Below are 25,215 nucleotides of genomic sequence, written 5' to 3' on the forward strand. Positions count from 1 at the left end.
GGGTCTCTCCCACGGGATATGGTAGCCCAACTCAGGCTGCCATCGATGCAGTATAGGTTTTAAACGCACCCATTTGGTACAAGGTTCAGCCCCTGGCTGCTCACTGTGTCCTGTACCTGTTCTGACAGCCTCTGTTCGGGAAACATCAGACCCCAGCTGACCCATCAATGGGATGGGCGTGGCGAAGCTCAATCACACACCAGGTGCTGGCACTCCTCAGTGCGCTCATCAGAAGCACAGCCCACTGCAGGGGAACAGCAGAGTTGACCCCAAACAAAGGACACATGCAGTCTTACAACACCAGGTTAAAGTCCAACAGGTTTGTTTCAAACACGAGCTTTCGGAGCACGGCTCCTTCTTCAGGTAAATCCGTGCTCCGAAAGCTCGTGTTTGAAACAAACCTGTTGGACTTTAACCTGGTGTTGTAAGACTTCTTACTGTGCTCACCCCAGTCCAACGCCGGCATCTCCACATCAAAGGACACATGCAGCATGGCTTTAGGCACCCTCCGTAGCAGGCTGCCCCTCTCAGGCCTCAAATGTGGCACTAACAGCTAGCCCATTCCACAGGACCACCCACCGTCTCCAAACCCTGTCTGCTACTGCGCCACTGCTCCCATCTATCCTGCCCCCGGACAACCTGCGTGTCACACCCAGGACCCACATCACACTGAAGCTACGCTCCCAGCAAGCAGACACTTCCCTGCCTCGCCCCCATGTGTGGGACCTGCCGACACACTAAGCCTGCTGGCAGGATAATATACTCACTGTGGAAACAGGACACAGGTTGCGGCAGCCGCTGGAATCCCTGTTCAGATGGACGGACGCACACACACGGAGGCCTGGCTGGCAGCAGTTCTGCTGCCCTGTCCCACCTCTCCATAATCTCCCCCACTCCCCATCCCCTCCCCACCCCACCCCTGCCACTCTTCCAATTGGTGGCCCCTTACCCACTGCCACTCGCATCCTCCCCTAACCCTCATCCCATCACTCCAGATTCCCCTCCTACCTCCGAGGGTACTACCAGCATCACTACACGTTGTTGGCCTTGGACAGGCAGTATCAGTCGGTCTTGCCTCTGAGGCAGAGGATGACGACAACTCGCTGTGAGATGAGCTCTGGTGCTTCTCACCATTAGACTCCTGTCGCATTCCACTGTCCACCCGGGTGATCCCTGCATGCGCGCTGACCATTCCATCTCACAGGTCCAAATATCCTTTGAGGGGGCAGGGGAGCATTTATGGAGATGGTGAGTGGTGGTGAGTCACTCACTGGGTAAGCTCTCCTACAAGGCATCCTCACACTTCTGGCCTTGTTCCCTGCCATCATTGCGTGATCCCAGGTGGAACTTTCAATTGTCCTGGGACCCCTGCCCCATGCCATCCTCCAACACCCACATCGCCAACCTCCCCCACACCATCTACACACAGCCCAGCCCATCCCTCACACCCTTCAGACAGAGGACTGAGGCAAGTTGGAATTTTGGTGAAAAGGTGTTTAACTGTGCAACTTAACTGGAGACTAACTTTTTTATCTTACATTGCCTACTGCGCTTTCTAGGTGTGACCCCAGACAGCACATCGGACATGAGGCAGCCTGCTGTGTGTCTCGCCATCTGACCCAAGATGCCTTTGGTGGCTGTCCTCAGGAGGGCTGGAAGTGGATGGGCCCTGCTGATTATCGGGTATCACAGGAGATGAGGTGCAACCCTCTACTGCCTGCTGTCCATGAGATGCGCCAGTGAGAGGCCGCACATAACCCCGTTTTGTGCAGTGAGGAACTCAGCTCGCTAGAACAATGAGAGAACGGGACGTGAGTTTTAAATGGCCCAACAGCCGCCTCGCTTTAATATGCATATTTGCTAAAAAGTGATCCCAGCCACAATGGGCGGGCATTGCGAGCCGGGTCGATCCCAGGAGCAGGGTTGCCCGGATTCCATCAGCCACGTCTGCCACGGTAAGCTGCTTTTCAGGTGCACCGCGGCCGTAGGATCGCACCCTTAGTCTCTCACAGAGAATTTTGCTCCTTATTTCAATAAGAGAGAGAGAGCAAAGTAGTTCCAGGAATAAGAAATATTCAGATGCTTTTAAACTGGGCTCAGAATCATTATCTGTGAAGCTAAATTAACAAATAAATGGAAAATGTATGTATTTTGATATTGAGGCAGGGTTGATAAAGACACAATGAGAATTGGGGTAGAAGGTTTAACATTTTTGGCGTAAATATGGTACAGATATCTTTCTAATAGGCTAAGGACTATGTCAGCGTCATACAAAGATAACCCAAAGACAAATGTACATGTTCCTGTGAAATCTGCGCATTTGTCTATCAGACACCATTAAAATCTTTTCATCCCAACATCTGCATTCTTAGGGACGCAGAACAATAATAATGGGGATGAACTGTAGATAGGTTAGCATGAAACATAGTCATCCCACTGCAACGTTCCCTTTTTAAGAAAAAAGGGATTGGAAGAGCATTTTACTCAAAAGCACAAGCATAGGAATAGTGGGTCAAGACCAGATTAATCTTGGACATTATTACGCACTCAAGTAATACAGCCTGCTGGTGGGATGTCACGTGATTTGCAGTGACATAAGCAGAGCGTTTAAGTGGGCTTTTAGTCCACCATCTTGTGCTGCAAGAGCACCATCTACAAACAAACCCTGCACTGTTTCTGTAGAACTTAAGAGCATGGCACCTCCTTCTTTTCTCTTTGTGACAACTAGCGGAATAGAACAAAAGAGAAAATTGGCGATGAGGATTGTTCAGGCACTTGAAAGCCATCAACGAAATGAATCAATCGATAGATCACAAACAGCCGCCGGTGCAAGAAAGGGGTTTTGAAAAAAAAAAATTGGAACACAACTAAGTAGCTGGCACATATTTTTTAAAAAAAGACAAAGTTCCAGATGTTCACTTACTGTTGAAGTTGGTAGAAGCTGCGGAGACCGTGCACTGGTTTAGCTCAGTGAGCTAGGCAGCTGGTTTGTGATGCAAAACAAGGCCAGCAGCGCAAGTTCCAATTCCCGTACCAGCTTACCCGAACAGGCGCCGGAATGTGGCAACTAGGAGCTTTTCACAGTAATTTCATACTTGTGACAATAAAAGGTTATTATTATTATTATTATACTTGGCAATGTAACGGGCTGTGGGAACGGGAACCCTAGAAGACAGTCCAATTCTGCAACCCACTGCTCAGGAAAACAATAGTTCAAGCAAGAGAAGATATTAGTTTTGCTTGTGGCTAGGTGATCACTTGCTTCTTAATAAATGTCAGGGAGGATGGCTGAAGTGCAGACCAGGGAATCAGGATCCAAAAATGGCAGGCAAAGATGGCCATGGATGCAGTTGATGAAGACTGTGAGACTTGGAACTCAAGAGATTTCAACTGTATCTTATAGATAACCAGACAACAGAGGACCTGAAGATTGTGACATTTCTCAGTTCAGAGCACAAAACATTTATGCTACTATGAGTCTGGTCCACCCAGCAAAGCCGGGAGAAGTAACCTTCAAGAAATTACTGAAAATCTTGGAAGGGCATTCCTCTCCCCAACTGTTCCCAATTGCAGAATGGTTTTCTTTACACTGCCGTGGTCAGGAAGAAGCTGAAAGCATTTTGCAATTCGTAGTAACATTAAGTAAATTAGCAAAGTACTGTGCGTCTTGCACAACACTACATGACACCCATCATGATAGGTTGGTATGTGGAACCAAAAATGAAGCTATCCAGGGAAAACTACTGACTGAACACACTTCAACTCGGAAATCTGCAGTAGACGTCACTACATCCATGGAACTAGCAGCAAAAGAGGCTTCGCAGGTTGGAATTGGAGCGAGGATCCACAAGATGGAGACAGCCAAAAGCAAGTCTGCAGGAATTCAACCACGTCATCAATGTGCACAAGTGGGAAATTCGGCAGGAGCATGCTGATAAGGAGAATAAATGCAAGAATTGTGGTTAAAGAAGGCCATGTTTCCCAAGAATGCTGGTCACGTCAAACCTCAGCAGCATGAAAGATGCATACCAAACAAAAGTACAGTCAACTCTACTGAGTGACTTGCTGGCGGATAACGTACCAGAACAGCTTCAAGCGCTGAAACTAGGTGTCTAGTCAGGACGGGATGTTAACAATATTTCTGGTATTCCCCACACTTGATGGTAACCAGTCAAGGTGAAAGTGGATACGAGAGAAACTGTATCATTGACACTTGAGATAATATACAATCAAGAGCCAAATATCTATCCTTACAGCCATCAAATGTGATCCTGAGGATGTACACAGAAGAAGTCATACCATTAAAAGGATGCATTATGGTGGAAATGGAAATTAATGGTCAAACAGCGGAATTGCCTCTTCACGTTGTCCAAGGAAACTTTTCTGCCTTATTTGATGAGGCATGGTTGAGCAAGACAAAATTCAACTGCGCCATTATGAATCAACCAGTTGATTAAAAAAAAACCTAAAGCAACTTCTGGAAAAATATAAGAGGTGTTTGGAAACTCATTGGGCTCAATAACAGATGTTGAAGTCAAACTCAAGATTAAGCCAAATAGTACAGCTAAATGTCTCAAAGCAAGAACCATACCATACACCATCTGCCTAAAAAGCAAAGAAGAACTTGAAAGACTCGTTCAAACAAGAATTATTCAACCCATTACTACCAGTGATTGGGCTATACCAGTAGTTCCTGTGCTGAACCATGACGGTTCAGTGAGGATATGTGGAGATTTTAAATGCACAATTAAGCAAATATTGTACGCAGATCTCTATCCACTGCTGTTGATTGAAGACTTACGCCCTGGACTTTCTGGAGGTCCGAAATTCAATCAAATCAATCTTTCACAGGCGTATCTACAGATGAATGTGGCTGCAGAATCACAACCATTACTTACACGAGTGACACACAAAGGTCTTTTTTGTTACAGGAGACTTCTATTTGGGATAACTTCGGCATCTGCTCTTTTTCAGAGATCCATGGATGAAAATTCTGAGCGGTCTAACTGATGCACAATGTTATCTAAAGGACATTCTCATCACAGCTTTAAGTGAACAAGAACACGTGAACCTTGGAAGTTACCCTGTCGCGGTTACAAAATCACAAGCTTAAAATAAAAGAGTGATTTTTTTCAAATCTTCCATCAATTATCTGGATCACATCATTGACAAAGATACATAAAGAACCCAAAAAGGTGGCAGAGATCCTTGAAGCACCATGTCCTCAAAATGTGATGCAACCGAGGTCATTTTTCAGATTGCTCAATTATTATGGTAAATTCGTTACAAATTTAGCAACGAGATTGAAGCCACTGCACACTTTATTAGGTGTTAAACAGGCATGATATTGGACTGAAGAATGTATAAGTGTGAATAAAAATGTAAAAGAAGTTTTAAAGAAGTCAGCTATTGGCTCACTACAATCCCAAGCTGATGTTACAGCTTGCTTACGACACATCACCTTATGGAGTTGGCGCAGTTGTCTCACACAATGTCCTCAAGAGAGAAATGACCAATAGCATTCATGAACACTTACTAGCGGAGAAACAAATTACCCTCAGCCAGGAAAAGAAGCTTCGAGCATCATGTTGGGCGTAAGACGGTTTAATCACTAGCTTTATGAACATCCTTTTTCACTTAGACAGATCATCGACCCTCGACAACAATCTTTGGATCGTAGAAAGGTATTTCTTCTTTAGCAGCTAGTCGATTACAGAGATGGTCTTTGACACTGTCAGCACATGGTTATGATATCCAGTATCGCAATTCAGAGCAGCACGCAAATGTGTTTTTTATCGAAATTGCCGTTACATGTCAAAAAAGAACATGAAGAAAATGTTGTCAATATTTCTCGCACGTAGATACACAAGGATCGATCGTGTGATGAAGAAGGTCCTATGGACATGGTCCTAAAGGGAGCAATGACAAATGTACAGGGTAAAAATCCAGATCTCAAGCCCTTCATCACAAGCCGACTTGAGCCGACAGCCCAGAGTGGAGTTTTATTATGGGAATCCCAGTAATTGTTCTTCCGTGCTTGCATAACAAAAGCCTTGATCATCTACATGAGAGACATCCTGGTGTGGTGAAGATTAAAGAATTGGCATGCAGTTATTTTTGGTGGCCGGGACTAGATGGCCAAATTGAAGAGAAAGTGGGGAAACGTCAGTCCTGTTCAAAATGCAACGCTTACATCTGTGAAAATGGCCAACACAGCCATGGCAGCGAATACACATAGACGCCACCGGTCCATTTGAGGGACAGGTGTTCCTCGTGATTGTTGATGCACACTAAAAAGGGCCAGAAGTGCAGTTATGAAATCCACAATGACAAAACAAACCATTGAGAGATTAGATGAGGTATTCGCAAGACGTGGTAGACCAGAACAGTTCATAAGTGATAATAGAACTCAATTTACCTCCAAAGAGTTTGACGGGTAAAGTGGAATGGTATACAATATATCAAATCGGCTCCATACCATGCTGCAACAAATGGATTGGTCAAACAACTTGTTCAGTCACTCAAACATGCAGCTAAGGCATCAAGAGATCAGGGCACCTTATCAAGATGTGTTAATAACTTCCTGATGTCATACAGAAATATCACACATTAAACTACACAGAGCTCACCAGCAATGCTACTTTTCAAGACGAAACTAAGGATACAATCCAACCTCTTGAAATCACAGAGATTGTCAAATGACAACAAGCTCCGATTGCTAGCAGGGAGCAAAATTCAAAAAGCAGAATCTTCAACCAGGGAATCAGTAGAACTATACGAGGGAAAAACGGGTACCTGCCGTCACCTTGCAAAGACAGGTCCAACATCATACACTGTACAGATGGAGCATGAGAGAGTTTGGCGACGTCATTCTGATCAACTACTAGCTTCACGAACTAAAATCACTGAGACTTCGCCAGAAGCATCCTCATCGCAACATACGGGCAGTGATACGTAAAACCATGACCAATCACAGACAATTTCAGAACCTGGGGCGGAATTCCCCGACCACCCGCAGGGTCGGGGAATCGCCTGGGGCCTTCGTAAATCCCTCCCCCGCCGTGGCCAGAATTCGGCGGGAGCGGGAATCGCGCCCCGCTGATCGGCATGCCCCCCGCGGCGATTCTCCGGCCCGCAATGGGCCAAAGTCCTGCCGCTGTCAGGCCTCTCCCGCCGACGTGGTTTAGACCACCTTTTTGCCGGCCGGAGCAGGCGGCTCGGGTGGGCCCCCGGGGTCCTGGGAGGTGAGGGGGACAATCGGACCCCGGGGGGTGCCCCCACCGTGGCCTGGCCCGCGATCGGGCCCACCGATCGGCGGGCGGGCCTGTGCCGTGGGGGCACTCTTTTTCATCCGCCGCCCCCATGGCCTCCACCATGGCGGAGGCGGAAGAGACCCCCTCCATGCACATGCGGCGGTGGTGATGTCAGCGGCCGCTGACGCTCTGGCGCACGCGCGGACTCACGCCGACCGGCGAAGGACTTTCCGCCAGCCCCGACGCCGGGCGGCGTGGCGCCAAAGGCAGTCGGCGGAGCGGGAGCCACTCCGGCACGGGCCTAGCCCCTAAAGGTGCGGCAAATTCAGCACCTTTGGGGAGGCCCGAAGCCCGAGTGGTTGGCGCCACTCCACTACGCCGGGACGCCCCGCTGGCCGGGTAGGAGAGAATTTCGCCCCTGTTCCTGAAGAATCTTCAGCACTAATGGAGACAGACACTGAGGTAGATTCTAAGAACTACCATCAACAGGAGAAAAGGAACCTCAAGGAGGTCTCGAGTAGCCATATTCCAGAACATAAGAGTACATCCCCAAAAGAGACCGTATAATTGAGTATATATTAGTATAAATCAACACAATGGTGCAAAACAACGTAATGGATTTACCTGGGTCTGTTGTCGAAGTGTTAAAAATAAAGTTGTTTGCACGAAAGGAGTAAAGGTGGGGTGTTATATATTCAAGTAATACAACCTGCTGGTGAAACATCGCATGATCTGCAGTGCCAGTGACGTTAGCAGAGTGTTTGCATGTGCTTTCTCTTCACCATCTTGTACTGCAAGAGCAACATCTCCAAATAAACCCTGCACTGTGTTTTTGCAGAACTTAAGAGCATGGCACCCCTGCTTATTTTCTCTTTGGGACAACTAGAGAAATGTAACAGCCATGATCTCCCTCTCCCCCACTGATTGCATTCATATAGGAATGGCAGGAGGATCTTTAGCAGAATCTTTCCCAAGTAAACAACTTCAGGAAAATGCTTGCCTCTTTAATACTGCAGATTCTTTCGGCTGAGTTTTGACAGGAGGGTTGAGGAAGGTTCCCCTGCAGATAACTCCACAAGTTTTGACTTTCTCTTTGGCAGGTTTCCTGCCTGGAAGTCAGGTGAGGGGGACTCTACAGCAGCCACAGGTACGGAAGACACAACAGCAACTGGAAGCATATGTGGGGAGCGAGGGGGCTGATCCCTAACCCCAAACCTAGGGTGAAGTATACAGTTTGGCACGGAAGCAAACCTGCTCCTCTTAGCCCCGAAGCAGTGGTGTAAATGCATTTTTCTTCACTCTGTCTCCCTTCACCTGCTGGGTTTCCCAAGGGAAACCTGGCTGGGAAACCTGCCCAGCAGATTGAGGTTATCAGCTATGTGACTGCCCATTCCTTCTCCCGCTTCAATGTTTAAAATGTTAACATCTGACCTGACCCTAATCCACCCACTTTTGGAGGTCACAGTTCATCCCTTTCTCGGTGCCTCTTCCCACTTGAGTTCACTGTGCTGTACCTTTCTGAAGCCTTGTGCCCTCAAATCTTTTTATACACTTTTATTTGTAGCTCAAATCATTTCATTTTTCAGATCTAAGTTCCGGTCTTAATACCAAACCACATTACAGGGTTATTTCTCCACACATGTCACCTAGTCTAATCCTACTCCCTTGCTTTACTCAACATATTCTTAATATTTATCTTTTTCAAACGACCATCGAATTCCCTCATAAAATAAATTCATGGGCTTTGCTTCAACAATGGTTTGTGACAAAGAATTTATTTCCTACCTGCTTTTCTTTTCCTAATAATCTTTATTAGTGTCACAAGTCAGCTTACGTTAACACGACAATGAAGTCACTGTGAAAATCCCCTCGTCGCCGCACTCCGGCGCCTGTTCAGGTACACTGAGGGAGAATTCAGAATGTTCAATCCACCTAACGAGCACGTCTTTCGGAACTTGTGGGAGGAAAACGGAGCAGCCGGAGGAAACCCACACAGCCACGTATCAATGTATAATCAGATGTGATTTTCAGGACACCGTCAAGATGTCAGGAAAGCCTATTTCTTTTTTTTTTTTAAATCTTTTTATTGGCTTTTCTTATATTTATAAACAGTTGTTACTTATATACATTACATTTTTCTTGCCCGCGCTAATTTGCTCCATTTTACAGAGAGGTTTGTTTTGTCCTTCATTTGACTCACTGTGCTGCCCTCTGGATCGGTCTATGATATCACCCCTTCCCCCCTTCCCCCCCCCCCCCCCCCATTGGTTTCAGCACCCTCCTCTTCTCTTGTGGTTTCCCCATTCCCCCCCCACCACCACCAGGTTGCGCAGACCTTTGGTTCTTCATCTTTTTTTTCCCCTTAGCTTACTCTTCATTGCTGGACTCGAACAGGTTTTGGAACAGGCCGACGAACTGCCCCCAAATATCCTGGAAGCCTTCCTCTGACCTCGGATGGTGTACTCAATCTTCTCCAGGTGGAGAAATTCCAAGAGGTCAGCGAGCTAGTTTGCAGCTTTGGCCGGTGCTGCCGATCGCCAGCCGAGCAGGATTCTCCGGCATGCGATTAGGGAAGAGAAAGCTAGGGCGTTGGCCCCCTTCCCCATGTGCAACTCTGGCTGCTCCGATACCCTGAAGATTGCCACTATTGGGTATGGCTTCACCCTCACACCCACAACCTTGGACATTGCCTCGGAGAAGGCTGTCCAGAACCCAGCAAGCTTGGGGCAAGCCCAAACATGTGGGTGTGGGTGGCCTGGGCCCCTCTGGCACCGCTCACATTTGTCTTTCACCCCCAGGAAGAACCTGCTCATTCAGGTTCTGGTCAGGTGCGCTCTGTCCACCGTTTTGAGCTGCATTAGGCTTAGCCTTGCGCAGGAGGAGGTGGAGTTTGCCCTGCTCAGTGCTTCGCTCCAGAGTCCCCATCCTACCTCTGTCCCCAGGTCGTCTTCCCATTTTTGTCTGGTCCCGTCCAGTAGTGTTCGGGCTCTGTCCAGTAGCTGTCCGCATATTTTCCCACATAGGCACAAGCAGCAAGAGGGGGGGGGGGGGGGGGGGGGGGGGAATCAGGTCCTCTAGTAGTGTGCTTTCTGGGGCCCCAGGGTACCTTACTGTCTCTTTGCGGAGGCAGTGCTTTATTTGGAGGTGTCTCAATTCCTACCCTCTTGATAGTTTCCACTTCCTCGTCAGTTCGTCCAGTGTCACCAGTCTGCGCCCAAAGTAGAAGTCCCCGACCGTCAGTGTGCCCCCGTCCCGCCTCCATCTTTTGAAGGTGGTATCCAGCATGGCTGGGGGGAATCTACGATTGCCGCAGATGGAGACCATAATGGACATTTTGGTTATCCCGGTGCTGTCTCAACTGGGTCCATGTTTTCAGCGTGGCCGCTATCACTGGGCTCGTTGTGTACCTTGTTGAAGAGGATGGGAATGCTGCTGTGGCCAGGGCCCGGAGGGTTGTTCCTTTATAGGATGCCTCCTCCATTTGTACCCAATCCGTGTCGGGTTCTTGTACCCATCCCCTCACTTTTTCTGCCGTTGCTGCCCAGTGGTAGTATTGTAGGTTCGGCAGAGCCAGGTCCCCTCTAACTTTCCCTCTTTGCCGTGTCGGTTTGGGAATTCTCGGGTTCTTGCCCCCCCCAACACAAACACCATTATTAGCCTGTCTATGTTTTGGAAAAAGGTCTTGGGAATGAAGATCGGGATGGATCTAAATAGGAAGAGAAACCTTGGCAGTTCGTTCATCTTGATCATCTGCACTCTTCCCGCCAGGGAGAGTGGGAGTGAGCCCCACCATTGAAGGTCTTTTCTTACTTCCTCCACCAGGCTGGTCAGGTTCCACTTGTGGATCTGTGTCCAGTCTCTGGCTATCTGGATCCCCCAGGTAACGGAATCTGTTCTGGGCTGTTTTGAACGGGAGCCCCTTCAGCTCTGTCCCTCTCCCTTTTGGGTTCACTGGGAATGTCTCGCTTTTGCCCAGGTTAAGTTTGTAGCCCGAGAAGGTTCCAAACTCTTTCAGTATTTGCAATATTGCCTTCAGTCCCTCCTGGCTTTGAGACATAGAGGAGCAGGTCATCTGCATAGAGTGAGACTGTGTACTCTTGGTCTCCTCTCCGGATTCCCTTCCAGATTTTTGCGTCCCGCAGGGCTATCGCCAGGGGTTCGATCGCTTGCGCGAACAAGAGTGAGAACAGGGGGCAGCCCTGTCTTGTTCCTCTCTGCAGCTGGAAGTATTTAGAGCTGGTGGCGTTAGTTCGGACACTCGCTTTGGGAGCGTTGTACAGGAGCCTCACCCAGGCGGTGAACCCCGTTCCTAGCCCAAACCATTCTAGTACCTCGAGGAGGTAGCTCCATTCGACTCTATCAAAGGCCTTTTCTGCGTTCAGGGAGACGATCGCCTCTGGTGTTCTCTCCCCGGGCAGGGTCATTATCACATTCAGCAGCTGTCTGATGTTCGCTGTGAGCTGTCAACCCTTGACAAAGCCCGTTGGTCCTCTGCGACCACCTCTGGAATGCAGCACTCCAGCCTTTTGGCCAAGACCTTTGCGAGTATTTTCGCATCCATGTTCAACAGTGAAATGGGTCTGTATGATCCACTTTCCGTCAGGTCTTATCTTTTTTGGTATTAGTGAGATTGTGGCCTGTGCTAGTGTTGGGGCAGCGTGCCCCCTGCCAGTTAGTCCGCAACATATCCCTTAGGTGTGGGGCCAGAACTGTTGCAAATTTATTGTAGAAGTTCGCCGGGAACCTGTCGGGTCCCCGGTGGCTTCCCTGTCTGCATGGAGCTGATGCTCTCCATGATTTCTCCCAGGTCAATTGGTGTTTCCAGCTCCCCCCATCTGTCTTTCCCCACCACTGGTAGTTCCAGTCTGTCTAGGAACTGTTTCGTTCCCGCATCCCTGTCTGGCCTACCTGCTTTTCCCGTACCAGCCTCCCCGAACAGGCGCTGGAATGTGGTGAGTAGGGGCTTTTCACAGTAACTTCATTGAAGACTACTCGTGACAATAAGCGATTTTCATTTCATTTTTAATTCTGTGATTGTATTAAATTTGTTACTTGTTATTATCTCACTGATCAGAGGAAATGACTAATTTCCATTCATCTCATCCTGAAAACCGCCGGCAAATTACCTTTGACCTCTCAACTTGCATTGTTTTTTTTGGGTTTTTTTTTTTTAAAAAGTGCCCATGCTCCTCAAGTGTCGCTTCACAAACTTGCCCTCAGCAGCATCTCTATAAATCCACACTGTACCTTTTCATTTTTCTCCTATCCTTCCTATAATGTAAAAATCCTAAATGTGCAGTGAGAGCTCATCTTATTCATTCCTTCCAAATGCATTACCTCATATTTTTCTACACTGAACACCATTTCCTCTGCCAATTCTGTTTGCCTATTGCTAACCTCTTGTAATCTTTTGAATCTATATGCAAAGAAAATGCATATTATAAGAAATGTCCAGCCCACAGAATTGTATTTTGCTCTCCCATAAAAGGATTGAACGTAGCTGCATTTCACCCCAGTTCTTTGTAATGGCTGTGAGGGCCAGAAGTCTTTCATTACAATGCTATGCAACATATCTAACCCCTCTAATGTTGCTTCAATAAACAATCTTCTTTCAAAACAAACAAAAATAACTTGCCGAATACATCGTCCTTGCAAGTGCATAAAGAATTCTGGAAGCTCCAATCAGATTGCTCATCGAAGCTGATAAAGTTGAAGAGTAGATTCCAATTAAGACAAAGGGATGCCAGACATTAATGTCTTTGAGGAAGTCGTAATCCTTTTGAAGCAGCAATCTTAAAACAATGAGAAAGAAAATCATACTCGGATGCATGGGTGGAACTCATCCTGAATACTAAATAAACAATCTTGTCTTTGTGAATACAAAGTTATAAACTACAAGTCGGTAGGAAAATGCCTGGCACATAAACTTGGGATTTAGACAAGATCTGTAGAGAGGCATGAACACAATCAAGGATACAGGGAATGTCTGGGTGGCACGGTAGTGCAGTGCATAGCACCGCTGTCTCACAGCACCAGGGGCCTGTATTCGATTTCAACCTTGGGGTGGCTGTCTGTGTGGAACATAGAACATAGAAAAATACAGCACAGAACGGGCCCTTCGGCCCACGATGTTGTGCCGAACTTTTATCCCAGATTAAGAAGAAATTCGTCTACACCCCATCATTCTACCAGTTTCTCCCCCCCAGTGTCTGCATGAATTTCCTCTGAGTGCTCCGGTTCCTCCCACTGTCCAAAGATGTGCAGGGTAGGTGGATTGGCCATACTAGACTGCCCCTTAGTATGCAAATATGTGCAGGTTAGATGGGGTTATGGGATTACGGGATAGGGTAGGGGAGTAGGCCAAGGTAGGGTGCTCTTTCAGAGGGTTGGCGCAGACTCAATGGGCTGAATAACCTTCTTCTGCACTGTAAGAATTCTACACTCTATGGAAACTTGATCCAGAGCTTGAGATAGCTCATGAGAAATTTGCTCTGCTGTTGCACAGATTGCTTTGAACAATAATTTTTTTCCCTTATGCTTCGCCTTTAAGAATTATAATTGCACAGAATGCCTCAGCATCTTTATATCTTACCCACGTGATCATTGCTCATGAATGATTCACAGCAGAAACTGCAAGCAGACCACATCTAGTTTGCTCGAACCCAACCTCCACACGATTCAGCAAGTGGGAGGGGGCAGGGGAACCAGTAACAGGAACATCAGTCGTTTATTTTCCTTTGCTAACTTTGAGTTCCAAGGCCAATTGTGTCCCTCCCAGCTATCACTCCAACTGCCATTAGATCAATCAACAGACCAAGCAAAAACATGAACCTGATAGCTCCTGGTCTATATGGATTAGCTGTGGCTGCCATAAGAGCCATCCATCTAGGTAACTAATCACCTAATGTAGTAACAAACTTAAATTTTGACTGAATAAAATTATCATGCAGCAGTAAATTATACTATGTATGAGCAATGATGTTTATAAAGCATCTAATCTTGGCATCATAAACCACTTTCAGATTAAATATATGGTGTGCATGGTACGACACTATATGGTTAGTAAATGCAGATCAGTTACTATACTTTAGAAAACCTTTCGAGATGGAATATTTTAAAAGTAAACACTCCAATCCTAACCAGAATGGCTTAACAAGCCATCAAAAGAGCTTAAAATAATTGCATCTTCCAACTTCAGTTCTAAAATGTTACAGGTCAGCATTTCTAAGTGCAGCTAATAAAACTAATGAGGCACACAAGGCACATCCAGGAAAGTGGAAGTGTGCCATTCAATTTTCATTATCCTATTTGTGCATCTAAAATTTCATGTATCCAGTCTCCCGCGTGGCATGCATACTTATGAACAAAAGGTTTCCATGACAGGCCATCTAAAAGATGATTCACAATTACTGTACACATTCAGGCTGCACGTGTCCCTTGAATTGGTTTTCCAACAGAACTATTGCTTGAAGCAAAATATCATTTTTTTAAAACTAAAAAAAAAACTCCAATGTTCCTTTGTTTAACAAAATAGATTCCATACATCACTGTGATTTTATTTATTGCACAAGACATTTTTCAGGCAGAATGCTTCCTGCAGAAAATAAATGTCTGCTGCAAGAGTTGTAGACAATATAATGACCGTGACTCAAAGCAACATTTTTCAGTCCTTTGCACAACCTTACAACCTACTACCCACAAAAACATTATTTATGCTTTCCAACCTGCGCATAACTAACTAGCTCTGCAAAAAAAAGATGGCATTATTTTCAGTGACCAAGTGGAAGTGTTGCCAAAAAGCTGTCCTGCATTTGCCCATGTAACCTTTCAGCTACCAAAAGAAAACAATTGGGTCTGAAGTGCTTTATGATATTGAGAATGTGATAAATCACTAATTAATGCAAGCAGTGCTTAGTCTCTTTATTAAAAAAAAGAATTGTGAAGCAAAGTGATATGATGAAATACAAAAATATTTGTTTTCTTTCTTTAAATTAAGGGGAATTTAATGTGGCCAATTTACCTATCCTGCACATCTTTGGGTTTGTGGGGGTGAGACCCACGCAGACACAGGAAGAATGTGCAAACTCTACGCAGACAGTGACCCGGGGCCAGGATCAAACCCAGGTCCTCAGCACCGTGAGGCATCAATGCTAAACACTGCGCCACCGTTCTTCATCGTTTCTTTGTGCAGAAACAGGAGAAAACAAATAAACAGCAGTTACACTTGGACATACAAATAATGAAGCAAAATAAAAGACAACACCAAGTGAATGTAATAGGTCACTAACACATTTGCACTACACTATGTTTGGGCAATGACCGCCTCCAACAAGGAAAAGCCCCAAAATCGCTCCTTGATCTTCAATTGTAGGATGTGGTAAGGATCCTTTATTCCCTACATCATGGAAGAGGTGACCACTGACTGGAAGTTTCGCTAATCCACTCATATCAAAAGGTGGCTCAGAAGCAGAACAGAGCCCGTCTTTGAGATGAGTGGCTCATCTCCTTTCTTCTCAAATTACCTTCATGTCTACAAGGTTCAAGTAAAATGTGTGGTGCGCTCACCATTCACCTTGATGGGTGCAGCATTAATATAAACAGTAGAAAAGAATAATCTATTTGGTCAACACCCCCATCTCTGGACTCAATAACTTCCCCCCTTTTGTTGGTGCACGGTGGTGCAGTATATAGTATGCATAGGATGCACTAAAGCAACTCACCCAACCTCCCAGTCCCACAATCTCTCGCAACCAGAAGAACAAGGAGAGCAACATCAGAATATAATCAACAACAAATTCTGCTCCAAGTCACATATCATCCAAACTTGGACAATAATGGCAGCTCCTTTATTTTGTTGAGCCAAACCTTACTACTCAACACCATCAGGGTACGGGCGGACGGCAGCACCTTCTGACAGTAACTAGGGATGGCAGATAATAAACTTCCACTAGTGTCCTCCATAAAATAAAAGATTCTGCTTAATCAACAGAGGTTTATAGTATAAAATGCTACTTGGTGCAGTGAATGAATAAATTTTAGAACTTCCAACAAAATGAAAGAAAGAAACTAGTTCCCAGTTTGCACGGAAATGATGTTTCTTCATTTTTAATTCTAAAACGTAACATTTGGCCAGTTATGATGCGCAAGACAGTATCTTGCCCTTAGCCACTCTGTTTTTTTTAAAGTATATTTATTGAGATTTTACAATTTCAAATCAGAGGCAGCAAAGTCACAAAATAATATCACACATAAGGAGAGCAAGATAATTTTAAAAAGGCCCAATAAACATGGGTACAAATGGAACAGGAGAATGACACCACAATTAGCTCGGTACAATCACTGGTCAAAACTGAATATATCTGCAATCCCACCAGAGACTAAGTACAGGATAAAGTCTTAAAAAACAGGACATGGCAGGACGGTGTGCATCCTTTCAAGCCGCGCTCCTCGTAGTCAAATCGGGAGCACACCAACACACTCTTCTCCAGCAGCACCATAGACACCAGCAACCCATCAGAGCCATTGCTTTCGGATATCAGACCCAACTGTACCCGTGCAAAAGCCAAGAACAGAAACATCATATCCAGCACTACAAACAACCGCCACCACCACCACCACCGCTGCCACCACCACCCCGGCACCAGGCAACACATCTGGGCCAATGAACGAGAAAAGCACGGATTCTTAAAAGCGAAAAACAAACAAAAAAAAAAAAAATCCTGAAACGGATTAATGCTAACTGGGGAGGGCTACTCTCAAATCACAGCAAGGAAGAACTAACCCTACCAACCCCAAACATCCAGCCCGCTTCCCACTAGGAGGGTGAACATAAGAATACCCCCTCCCGCAACCATCAGAATTAAAACATTGTGAGGCATGATTACTTTTTGGATTAAAACTATGCACAATTCCATTTTCCATATTTGACTAAACATGAATTTGCTGAATCAGGATACCAATGGTACAGGCCATCACACCACACCCACGTGTAGGAAAAAACAACATCAAGCAAACAACAACAGGGACCAATGTCCAGGATAACAACTGAATTCCAGGGCAGCCCTTGGGATAAAGGCATCGTGCTGGATGCATGAGAAAAGCAAAAGCCAAGGATAGAGCAGGATCAACAATCACTCTCTAGGATCTTCCAAGGATTTTTAATGTTTGAAGCACGAGACACCAATTACATCCACCTGCCATCTCTCTAACACCCAGGGCGTCCACAGCGTAGGCCCCGGCCAGGAGCGGGGTTTGGGGGGGGGGGGGGGGGGGGGTAACTCGACTAGTCTGGCCATCTCCAATCATCATGATGAGCATTAGGAACAGGACAATACAGGGCCAATAATCAGTCGGCCAAACCAACCTCCAGCCTCAAAAGACAAGATGCGATGTGTCCCAGTTTCCATGTCGAGATAACCGAAACATGGGAACCAATCTTCAAACTCACTCAGGAACTCTTCTACTACCTCTCGCCAGGGACTCGGCGTGCCCCTCTGAGTGGTGTGCCCCTCTCAGCCTCCCTTTCCGTCTCCCAAGCACAGTAACATAGTGGTTAGCACTGTTGCTTCATAGTACTAGGGACCCGGGTTCGATTCCCGGCTTGGGTCACTGGCTGTGCGGAGTTTGCACGTTCTCCCCATGTCTGCATGGGTTTCCTCCGGGTTCTCTGTTTTCCTCCCACAAGCCCCAAAAGACGTCCTGGTTAGGTGAATTGGACATTCTGAATTCTCCCTCAAGTGTACCCGAACAGGCGCTGTAGTGCGGTGATTCAGGGATTTTCGCAGTAACTTCATTGTAGTGTTAATGTAAGCCTACTTGTGACACTAATAAAGATTATTTTTATTATTATTATTATTATTAAGGATGGAAGACGAGCCATGTAGCAGGAACTCGACAGTACAGAGACGGGCCTCCACCAAGTAACGTGCTCTGTTAAGTACAAGAACCTCCTTGTGCGCCTGCGTAAAAAGGACCTAAAACCTCAGAGCCGAGAATCCCAGCCAGGACAACATCGCTGTTGGCAGCCATCATTCAACACCCACAGCTCTGTCAAGTGTGTCAATTGCAACTTAATTGCAACTGTGCCACGAAAGCTGGGGCCCACCCTAGCCGCCACAGACAAATGAGGATTTCAGCATTTTGATCCTCTTATGGGACTGATCTGATCCCTTTACACATCTTCTCTACCAAGTAGTACTACATTCCTGTATGCGTCTATGTTTTTACATTGTGTATTTTATGTTTCCCCATTATGTATTTTCTTTTCAGGTATGGAATGATCTGTCTGAGCTGCACGCAGAACAATATTTTTCACTGTACCTTGGTACACGATGTCTTGTTATGCTCTAGGTGTAGCATAAGCGGCTTCCTTGTGGTGCACTTGACAAAGGAAGGTTCAGACGTGGAGATAACTTCAACACGTTTATTAAACTATATACACTTCAATTACTCGGGTTCGACACTACTGTTAATCCTACTATAGCTACTCAGACTGACTAACCAGTCTGCTACAATCCACATGGTGGGAGTGATATTGAATCAACCCTGTGTCTGTACTCACTGACTGTCTCCACTGGAAAGAGGCAGATCATGTGCGTGGTGTCCTTTATAGATGGGTTGATGTAATGTCCTCCTGTGGTTGTGTCACCTCTTGTGTGTATCGTGAATGCCCATTGGTCGTGTCCTATCTAACTGATCTATTGGTTGAGTGGGTGTGTGAGATGTCTCTGGTGCTCCTTCCAGTGTCTAGCTAGTCTACATGTATTTACATTAACCCCTTGTGTATTTACAGTGATGCACATCACCACACATGAGACAATAAACAAATCTAATCCAATCTTGCACAAACACCGACCAAACACTTGCTGGAGTCAAGCCAGGCACCACAAGACAAACACAAAATGTGCAACAGGATAAAAAGATGAGCAGAGCCAGTACCCTTGAAAACACAGCCGCTGCCACGCTCACATCACCCACCAGCCATTATTTCTAACAATGTGCTGGATTTGCACGTTGACTGCCTATTAAACTTGTAGCAGATAATGGAGTTGGGTCAGGTGCTAAGATTATTACGGTGATAATTGTGAATGCAATGCCGATCGTTCCCACTGCCACGAATCAGATCAATTTCAATTTTGGAGACTTATCCCTTTAGTTCCTAAATTGTTCTTGGAGATTATTAAAACTTCAGATTATAAATTTAAATAATTTCTTATTTTTCCTTCTTTTTCCCCCTCTCGTCAACCACTTTGTTTCCCGTGTCTTATTTATCTTTCTGCAGCTGATTTGATTCAAATTTACTCTCAATCTCAGTTGTTCCTCAGTTTTCCCCCTCGATCCTTAAATCTCATTGGTTAAGAGGTACTGGTTCCAGATGTTCCATTATCAGCTCACACTTCCAGGAAATTATGACAATTTATAAAAACTGAATGGTGCCGAAAAGTCTAACTAATGGTACGTGTCTCCAAAATCTCCCATAGCATCCGTCCATCTACAAAATCTGATGCGACACGCAGCAAACCAATCTATTCCAGATGGGATGTCTTCACATGATGAACCTTTGCTGATGGCCGTAGAGGTCAATTCTTGAGAGATGGTTTCTGCCTCATGCCACGCATGAAGCTACCATAGAGTGTCATTGTGGGTTCTTGTTTTCAGCGTTGGCTTCTGTTCCAAGTCACTGGAGTCACTGTTGGCACGCCAGCCTACAGGAGGTGTCACCATTTTCCAGTCATCAGTCAGTGACTCCCAGGTGCGATAATCTATGTTTAGGGCTTTCATGTCACGCATGCAAACATTCTTGAAGTGAAGCTTTGGGGGCTCTGGCTCCAATTATCTCACCATACAGAGTCCTTGGGTATGTGATGGTCCTCCAACCTGCTGTCTTGTCTGAGCCGACAAAATCTGCCACTGCTCCATGAGTGGCGACAAATTTGGGAGCTCTTAGTTTGACTGGACTGCTGCATTTGAGATACCTTAATGCACCACAGAGAATGAAGATGGAAATTGTTGAGCTTCCTTTCATGAAAAGTCATCCATGTTTCACAGCCATCTGGCAAGATGCTGGGAACAAAGGCCTCGTAAATCTCAGCTTGGTCTCAAGGGCAAAAGGATGTTATTCTGTGTGTTTTGAGACTCAGCTAAAGGTTCTTTTCCTAAACATGTATGAAGATCTGCACCAAGGGACAGGTCATCTATCACCGTGTTCCTGACATCAACAAGACCTGAACCTATTTTGTGATTTTTAAATTATCTGCATGAACTGTTTACCAGTACTGAGAGGGGGAGAGCACAGGCAAAGCAGAGACACACACACAAAGAGCAGAGAGAGAGAGAGAGAGAGAGAGCACAGAGCAAGAGACAAACACAGGCAGAGCACAGAAAGAAAGAAACAGACAGAGCAGAGAAAGAAAGAAAGAGAGAGAGAGAGACAGAGATGGGGCTAGTTAAAATATACAGCAGTTGAAAGAACTTCAGGCTGGAGAAGCTAAATACAGGCAAATAAATCTGCAGCACTTAGACGTACAAGTATCTTGAGAAATTATCTAGTCCATGTAAAGCTACAATGGGTAGAGAGTAAAGATCCAGGAGGGAACAGTATGTTCACCACTCGACTGACACCATTGTCCAAGACAAGTCAGGCAGTTAACCCTACTACACCCATTCAGAAGGATGAGGTCATAAAAGTTCCTGAAATCATCATTAAAACTATGACAATATGAGTAATATACTGAAACATTTCAATATCAGTAACACACTGACATACATATGAGAAATGAATAAGTATATCCAATCACCAAGATTGGCTGCAACATCAATAATAGGCGTTTATCACATAATGCTGGAAAATTGTCAAACCACTGCTACAACAGACTCTCTCTCTCTCCCCCCCCCCCACCCCTTCCCTCCTCCTTCCCACCTCCTTCCTCCCACCCCCTCCCCCCCCACCTCTCCCCAATTTAAGGCCAAAAATGTTAATAAGTCACAAACTAAAATGCAAATTAAAATGCGCCTGAATTTCTGCAAATTTCTACTTTAACAATGAGGACGTTAGCCGAATGCCAACTTTGCAATAAAGTTATAATAGACTTGCACCTGTTTCATTTGCATTCACAATTCACCTAAACTAAAAATGCAGCATTTGGCACTGAAATGTAGGTTTGTGCCATTTGGAATGAGGTTTGTTCTAAAGTTAATAAAGGGGTCAGTTAAAATCTTTATGAAAGACCCGAGATAAATTGTACACAACAAACCACGACCATACCTCTGAGATAATACAGACTGCATTAGAAAAAAAAAAACAGCAATGCAAGATTAAACCCCCTTCAAGACCATGTGAAAAAGATTTAGGAGTAAGGTTCGACTGTATTTATTCTGAATGTACTTCTTTAAATTGAAAATAGCTTCTTTCTTTACAATAGGTTGTTTGACTGAGAACAGGAAATCTGTACGTCCCCTGACATTTGCACCACTAACCAACAAAACAGAGATGAAAAAAAGGAACCACATTTATACAAGCGGGGATACTTTTCCAAATTACCCCAAAAATTATGCGGAAAAGCAGATGGAAGTAAAACAAACAATGCTGTCACAACCTTTAATAACGGAGATTAATTACATTCAAGAGGCATTTAGAGTTTATGTCATAGACAAAGGCAGAGGGAGAGTGACAAAGCGAGGAAGCGAGGCAGAGAGCCAGGCATTTAGAGCTTGTGTCATAGAGGCCGAAACAGTGAGAGAAAGCGAGCGAGCGAGGCAGAGAGCCAGGTATTTCGAGTTTGTTTCATAAGCACAGGCAGAGTGAGAGAGTGAAAGCGAGAGAGCAAGTGAGAGAGGCAGCGAGCCAGGCATTTAGAGCTTGTGTCATAGAAAGAGAGAGCAAGCGAGAAAGAGAGACAGGGAAGCGGGTGAGCGGACAAGGAGGGAGGTAGAGCCTTCCACTCCTTCTTGAAGAGAGGGGCAGGGAAGCCCCGGGGGGGGGTTTGGCAGGGAGCCTGGGGTGGGGAAAAGGAAGGTTGCTTTTCAGCCAAATGAAATGCAAAGATGTAGTAGATGTTGGTACATGGAAGCAGCATTACTGACTCAGTCTGGACAGGAAGACTGTGGTCAAAATATCCCAAGGTGAGGCATGATCTCATTTTATTTCTGCAATTGAAATCAATACCTATTTGTCTGAAATGACACTGATGGATTTCTTCTTTTAATTTATTTTCGTAAAATTGCAGGCAGTAGCTTGGTGTGCAAAGCACGAATTGGTAGTAATCACCGGTACACGGTGCAGGAGCCATCACATTTCAAAATCTCTGGGGTTTGGGGATGGGGGGGTTGCAAAATCCATCAGCACTAGATTATAAATGAAATCAATTGTAAGCAACTTTAATTTGCTCTCTTCCCGGTGCTGCTTCCATTCAGTGCCCCCCCCCCCCCCCCCCCCCAGTTAGTAACATTATGCAACCAAGGCTTCCATATTTACCTGACAGTAAAACAAAAGTAACCTGCTGCTGGAGCTCGCTTAATTATTTAACTAACCATTTGCTGCATGGTAGTCAACAGCTTTTGCACAACACAACAGCATAAATAAACTTCAAATAACTTTTGTGACAGCTGATTCAGATCCATTTCTACCTCCGTAGGCCCAATAGAAATGAAATGCTCCAGATTTGTGTGGTTTTTAAAAAAAAAATAAGTATGTCACAGTTAAACCCAAAGATTATTAATATTTTCAACCCCTCCACCCCACAAGATAGAAGCTCCCCTTTCACCTTGTCTGCCTTTTCTGTTAAACACATACCCCACGCCCTCCACCCCCTGCCAATCCCTCCCTGCCCAAGACCCAGTCTCTGGGGTCCACTGGACATTCTTTACTTCCTGCTTGCCATCCAGTCAGTGCCCAGCAATGTGTACTTGGTGTTTCCGGGACCGATGGAGCGGCCCGCCAAATCGGATTGCCCAGCAGCTCCAGAGTACAGGACTTCGTCCTAGGGAGGTGTGGGAAGCCCACCTGAAGGGTTTTATGGCGTGGAGGGGGGTCAACTCATCCCTCCTCAGTTGGATCAGTAGATATCGGGGCACTGATTAAACAGTCGTTCAAAAACAAAAAAGGGGGCACTATTGCAACAAAGTTTTTACTTCAAAAATGAATCGGAATCATTTTGTGCAATGAGATTTTCAAATTCATTAGCAATAAACAGTTTTACTATCATTCATCAACTGTTCTCTCTGGCACAGTACAACAATCTCTCACTTCTACCCTTGACTAATCTCCAATTACTTATACATAGTTAGCCTCAGTCATAACCAAAGCTCCTGCACGATTTGGAAGATTAACTGAACAACTCTTTCCCGTGTCAAGTAAACTAATTTTGTCAATATTTATCCCATTTGCAGCTACCAAAGTCCGACCATTACCATTTAATCGCAAAATGAGTAGATCCTGTTGTCAGATGAAATAGAATCAGAGCGCATCTGTTAACAAAGACAGGAATTTGGAGCACGAGTGGGCCATTCGGCCCTTCAAGCCTGCTCTGCCATTCAATATGATAATTGGATTTTGGTCTCAAATCCACATTCTGCCTACCCCAGGTAACATTTGACTCCCTGGTTTGTCAAGAACGCATCTAGCTGCCGTAAAAATATTAACATATCCTGCCTCCACTGCTCTCTGGGGAAGATGGTACTAAAGATTCTTACACAAAATGTTTGACACTAATTTATTTTTGAAGGAAGGACACTTTAAACAAGGCATTCGGAAACATTTATCAGAACAAAGTCTGGTTATGCACAAAGTGCAAAATTTCACATTTAGTCCAACATTCTGAATTGATAATCAGGCTGTGCTGGGATCTGAACCCATGGTCTGCTCTTAACTAGGCTGGCATTTTAACCAACTAAGAGAAAATAAATCTTTGTTTTGGTCCAGCTTTGCTACAATGGTGCTGCTAAAATTAGTAAGTACGATCTGATAGCCATGACAAGCATGGCTACAGTAGGACATAGATTGGGACCTGAATATTGAAGGGTATGGTGACATTGAGGAAGGACAGGAAGTTAGGAAAAGGTTGAGCGGTGGCTCTGTTAATTAATTATAGCATGAGAACATTAGAGAGGGGTGACCCAAGTTCAGGAAACCAGGATTTAGAAGCAGTTTGGGTTGAGATGAGAAATGACAAAGGCACAAAACCACTTGTGCAAGTGGAATAAAGGCCGCCTAATTGTAACTACATGGTAGGACAGAGCATAAAAGAAGAGATAATGGGAGCTTGTCAGAAAGATAATCATGGGGGAATTTCACTCCACATTTAGATTAGAAAAATTAGATGACAAACGTAGCGTAGAAGAGTTCATAATGTTTTCAGAATTGTTTCTTAGAACAGCACATTCTGGAGCCAGCCAGAGAACAGGCTATACCAGAGCTAGTATTGTGCAATAGTCGAGGCTATGGATATAAGGGGAACAGGTGAATAAACTATACTTACATTTGCAGAAGCCCACATCAAAGGTTAAAATGTTAATTAAAAGCTCATGGCATATAGGCAGTAATATATTAGCATGGTTAGGAGATCGGCTGGCTAATAGAGTTGGCATAAAAAAGTATTTCCTAGTTGCGACGATGTGATGGGATGGTATGCCACAGGGATCAGAGCTGAAGCCTCACCTATTATATAAAACGACTTGGAGGAGGAGACTGACGACACAAAGGTACGTAGAAAAGTAAATTGTGAAGACTTAAGAAGCTACAAACAGTCATAGAGACGTTAAGTGGGCAAAAGGGCAGCACAGTGACGTAGTGGTTAGTGCTGCTGCCTCACAGCACCGAGGTCCCAGGTTCAATCCTGGCTCTGGGTCACTGTCCATGTGGAGTTTGTATATTCTTCCCGTGTTTGCGTGGGTTTCGCTCCCCACAAGCCAAAGATGTGCAGGAAGGTGGATTGGCCACGCTAAAATTGCTCCTTAATTTGAAAAA

The 25,215-nt window shown here is 45.3% G+C and overlaps 1 protein-coding gene across 1 annotated transcript in view; it reads right to left on the reverse strand.

Moving 5' to 3' along the window:
* Positions 1-25,215, reverse strand: part of zgc:153039 (uncharacterized protein LOC767698 homolog) — a 120,368-nt gene that overhangs the window by 68,828 nt on the left and 26,325 nt on the right. The window contains exon 7 of the mRNA XM_038817199.1: positions 12,896-13,045. Coding sequence (XP_038673127.1) covers positions 12,896-13,045 — 150 coding nt within the window. The remainder of the gene's footprint in view (positions 1-12,895; positions 13,046-25,215) is intronic.

Source organism: Scyliorhinus canicula, chromosome 13 (assembly GCF_902713615.1).
Source record: "Scyliorhinus canicula chromosome 13, sScyCan1.1, whole genome shotgun sequence".
Lineage (NCBI taxonomy): Eukaryota > Metazoa > Chordata > Chondrichthyes > Carcharhiniformes > Scyliorhinidae > Scyliorhinus > Scyliorhinus canicula.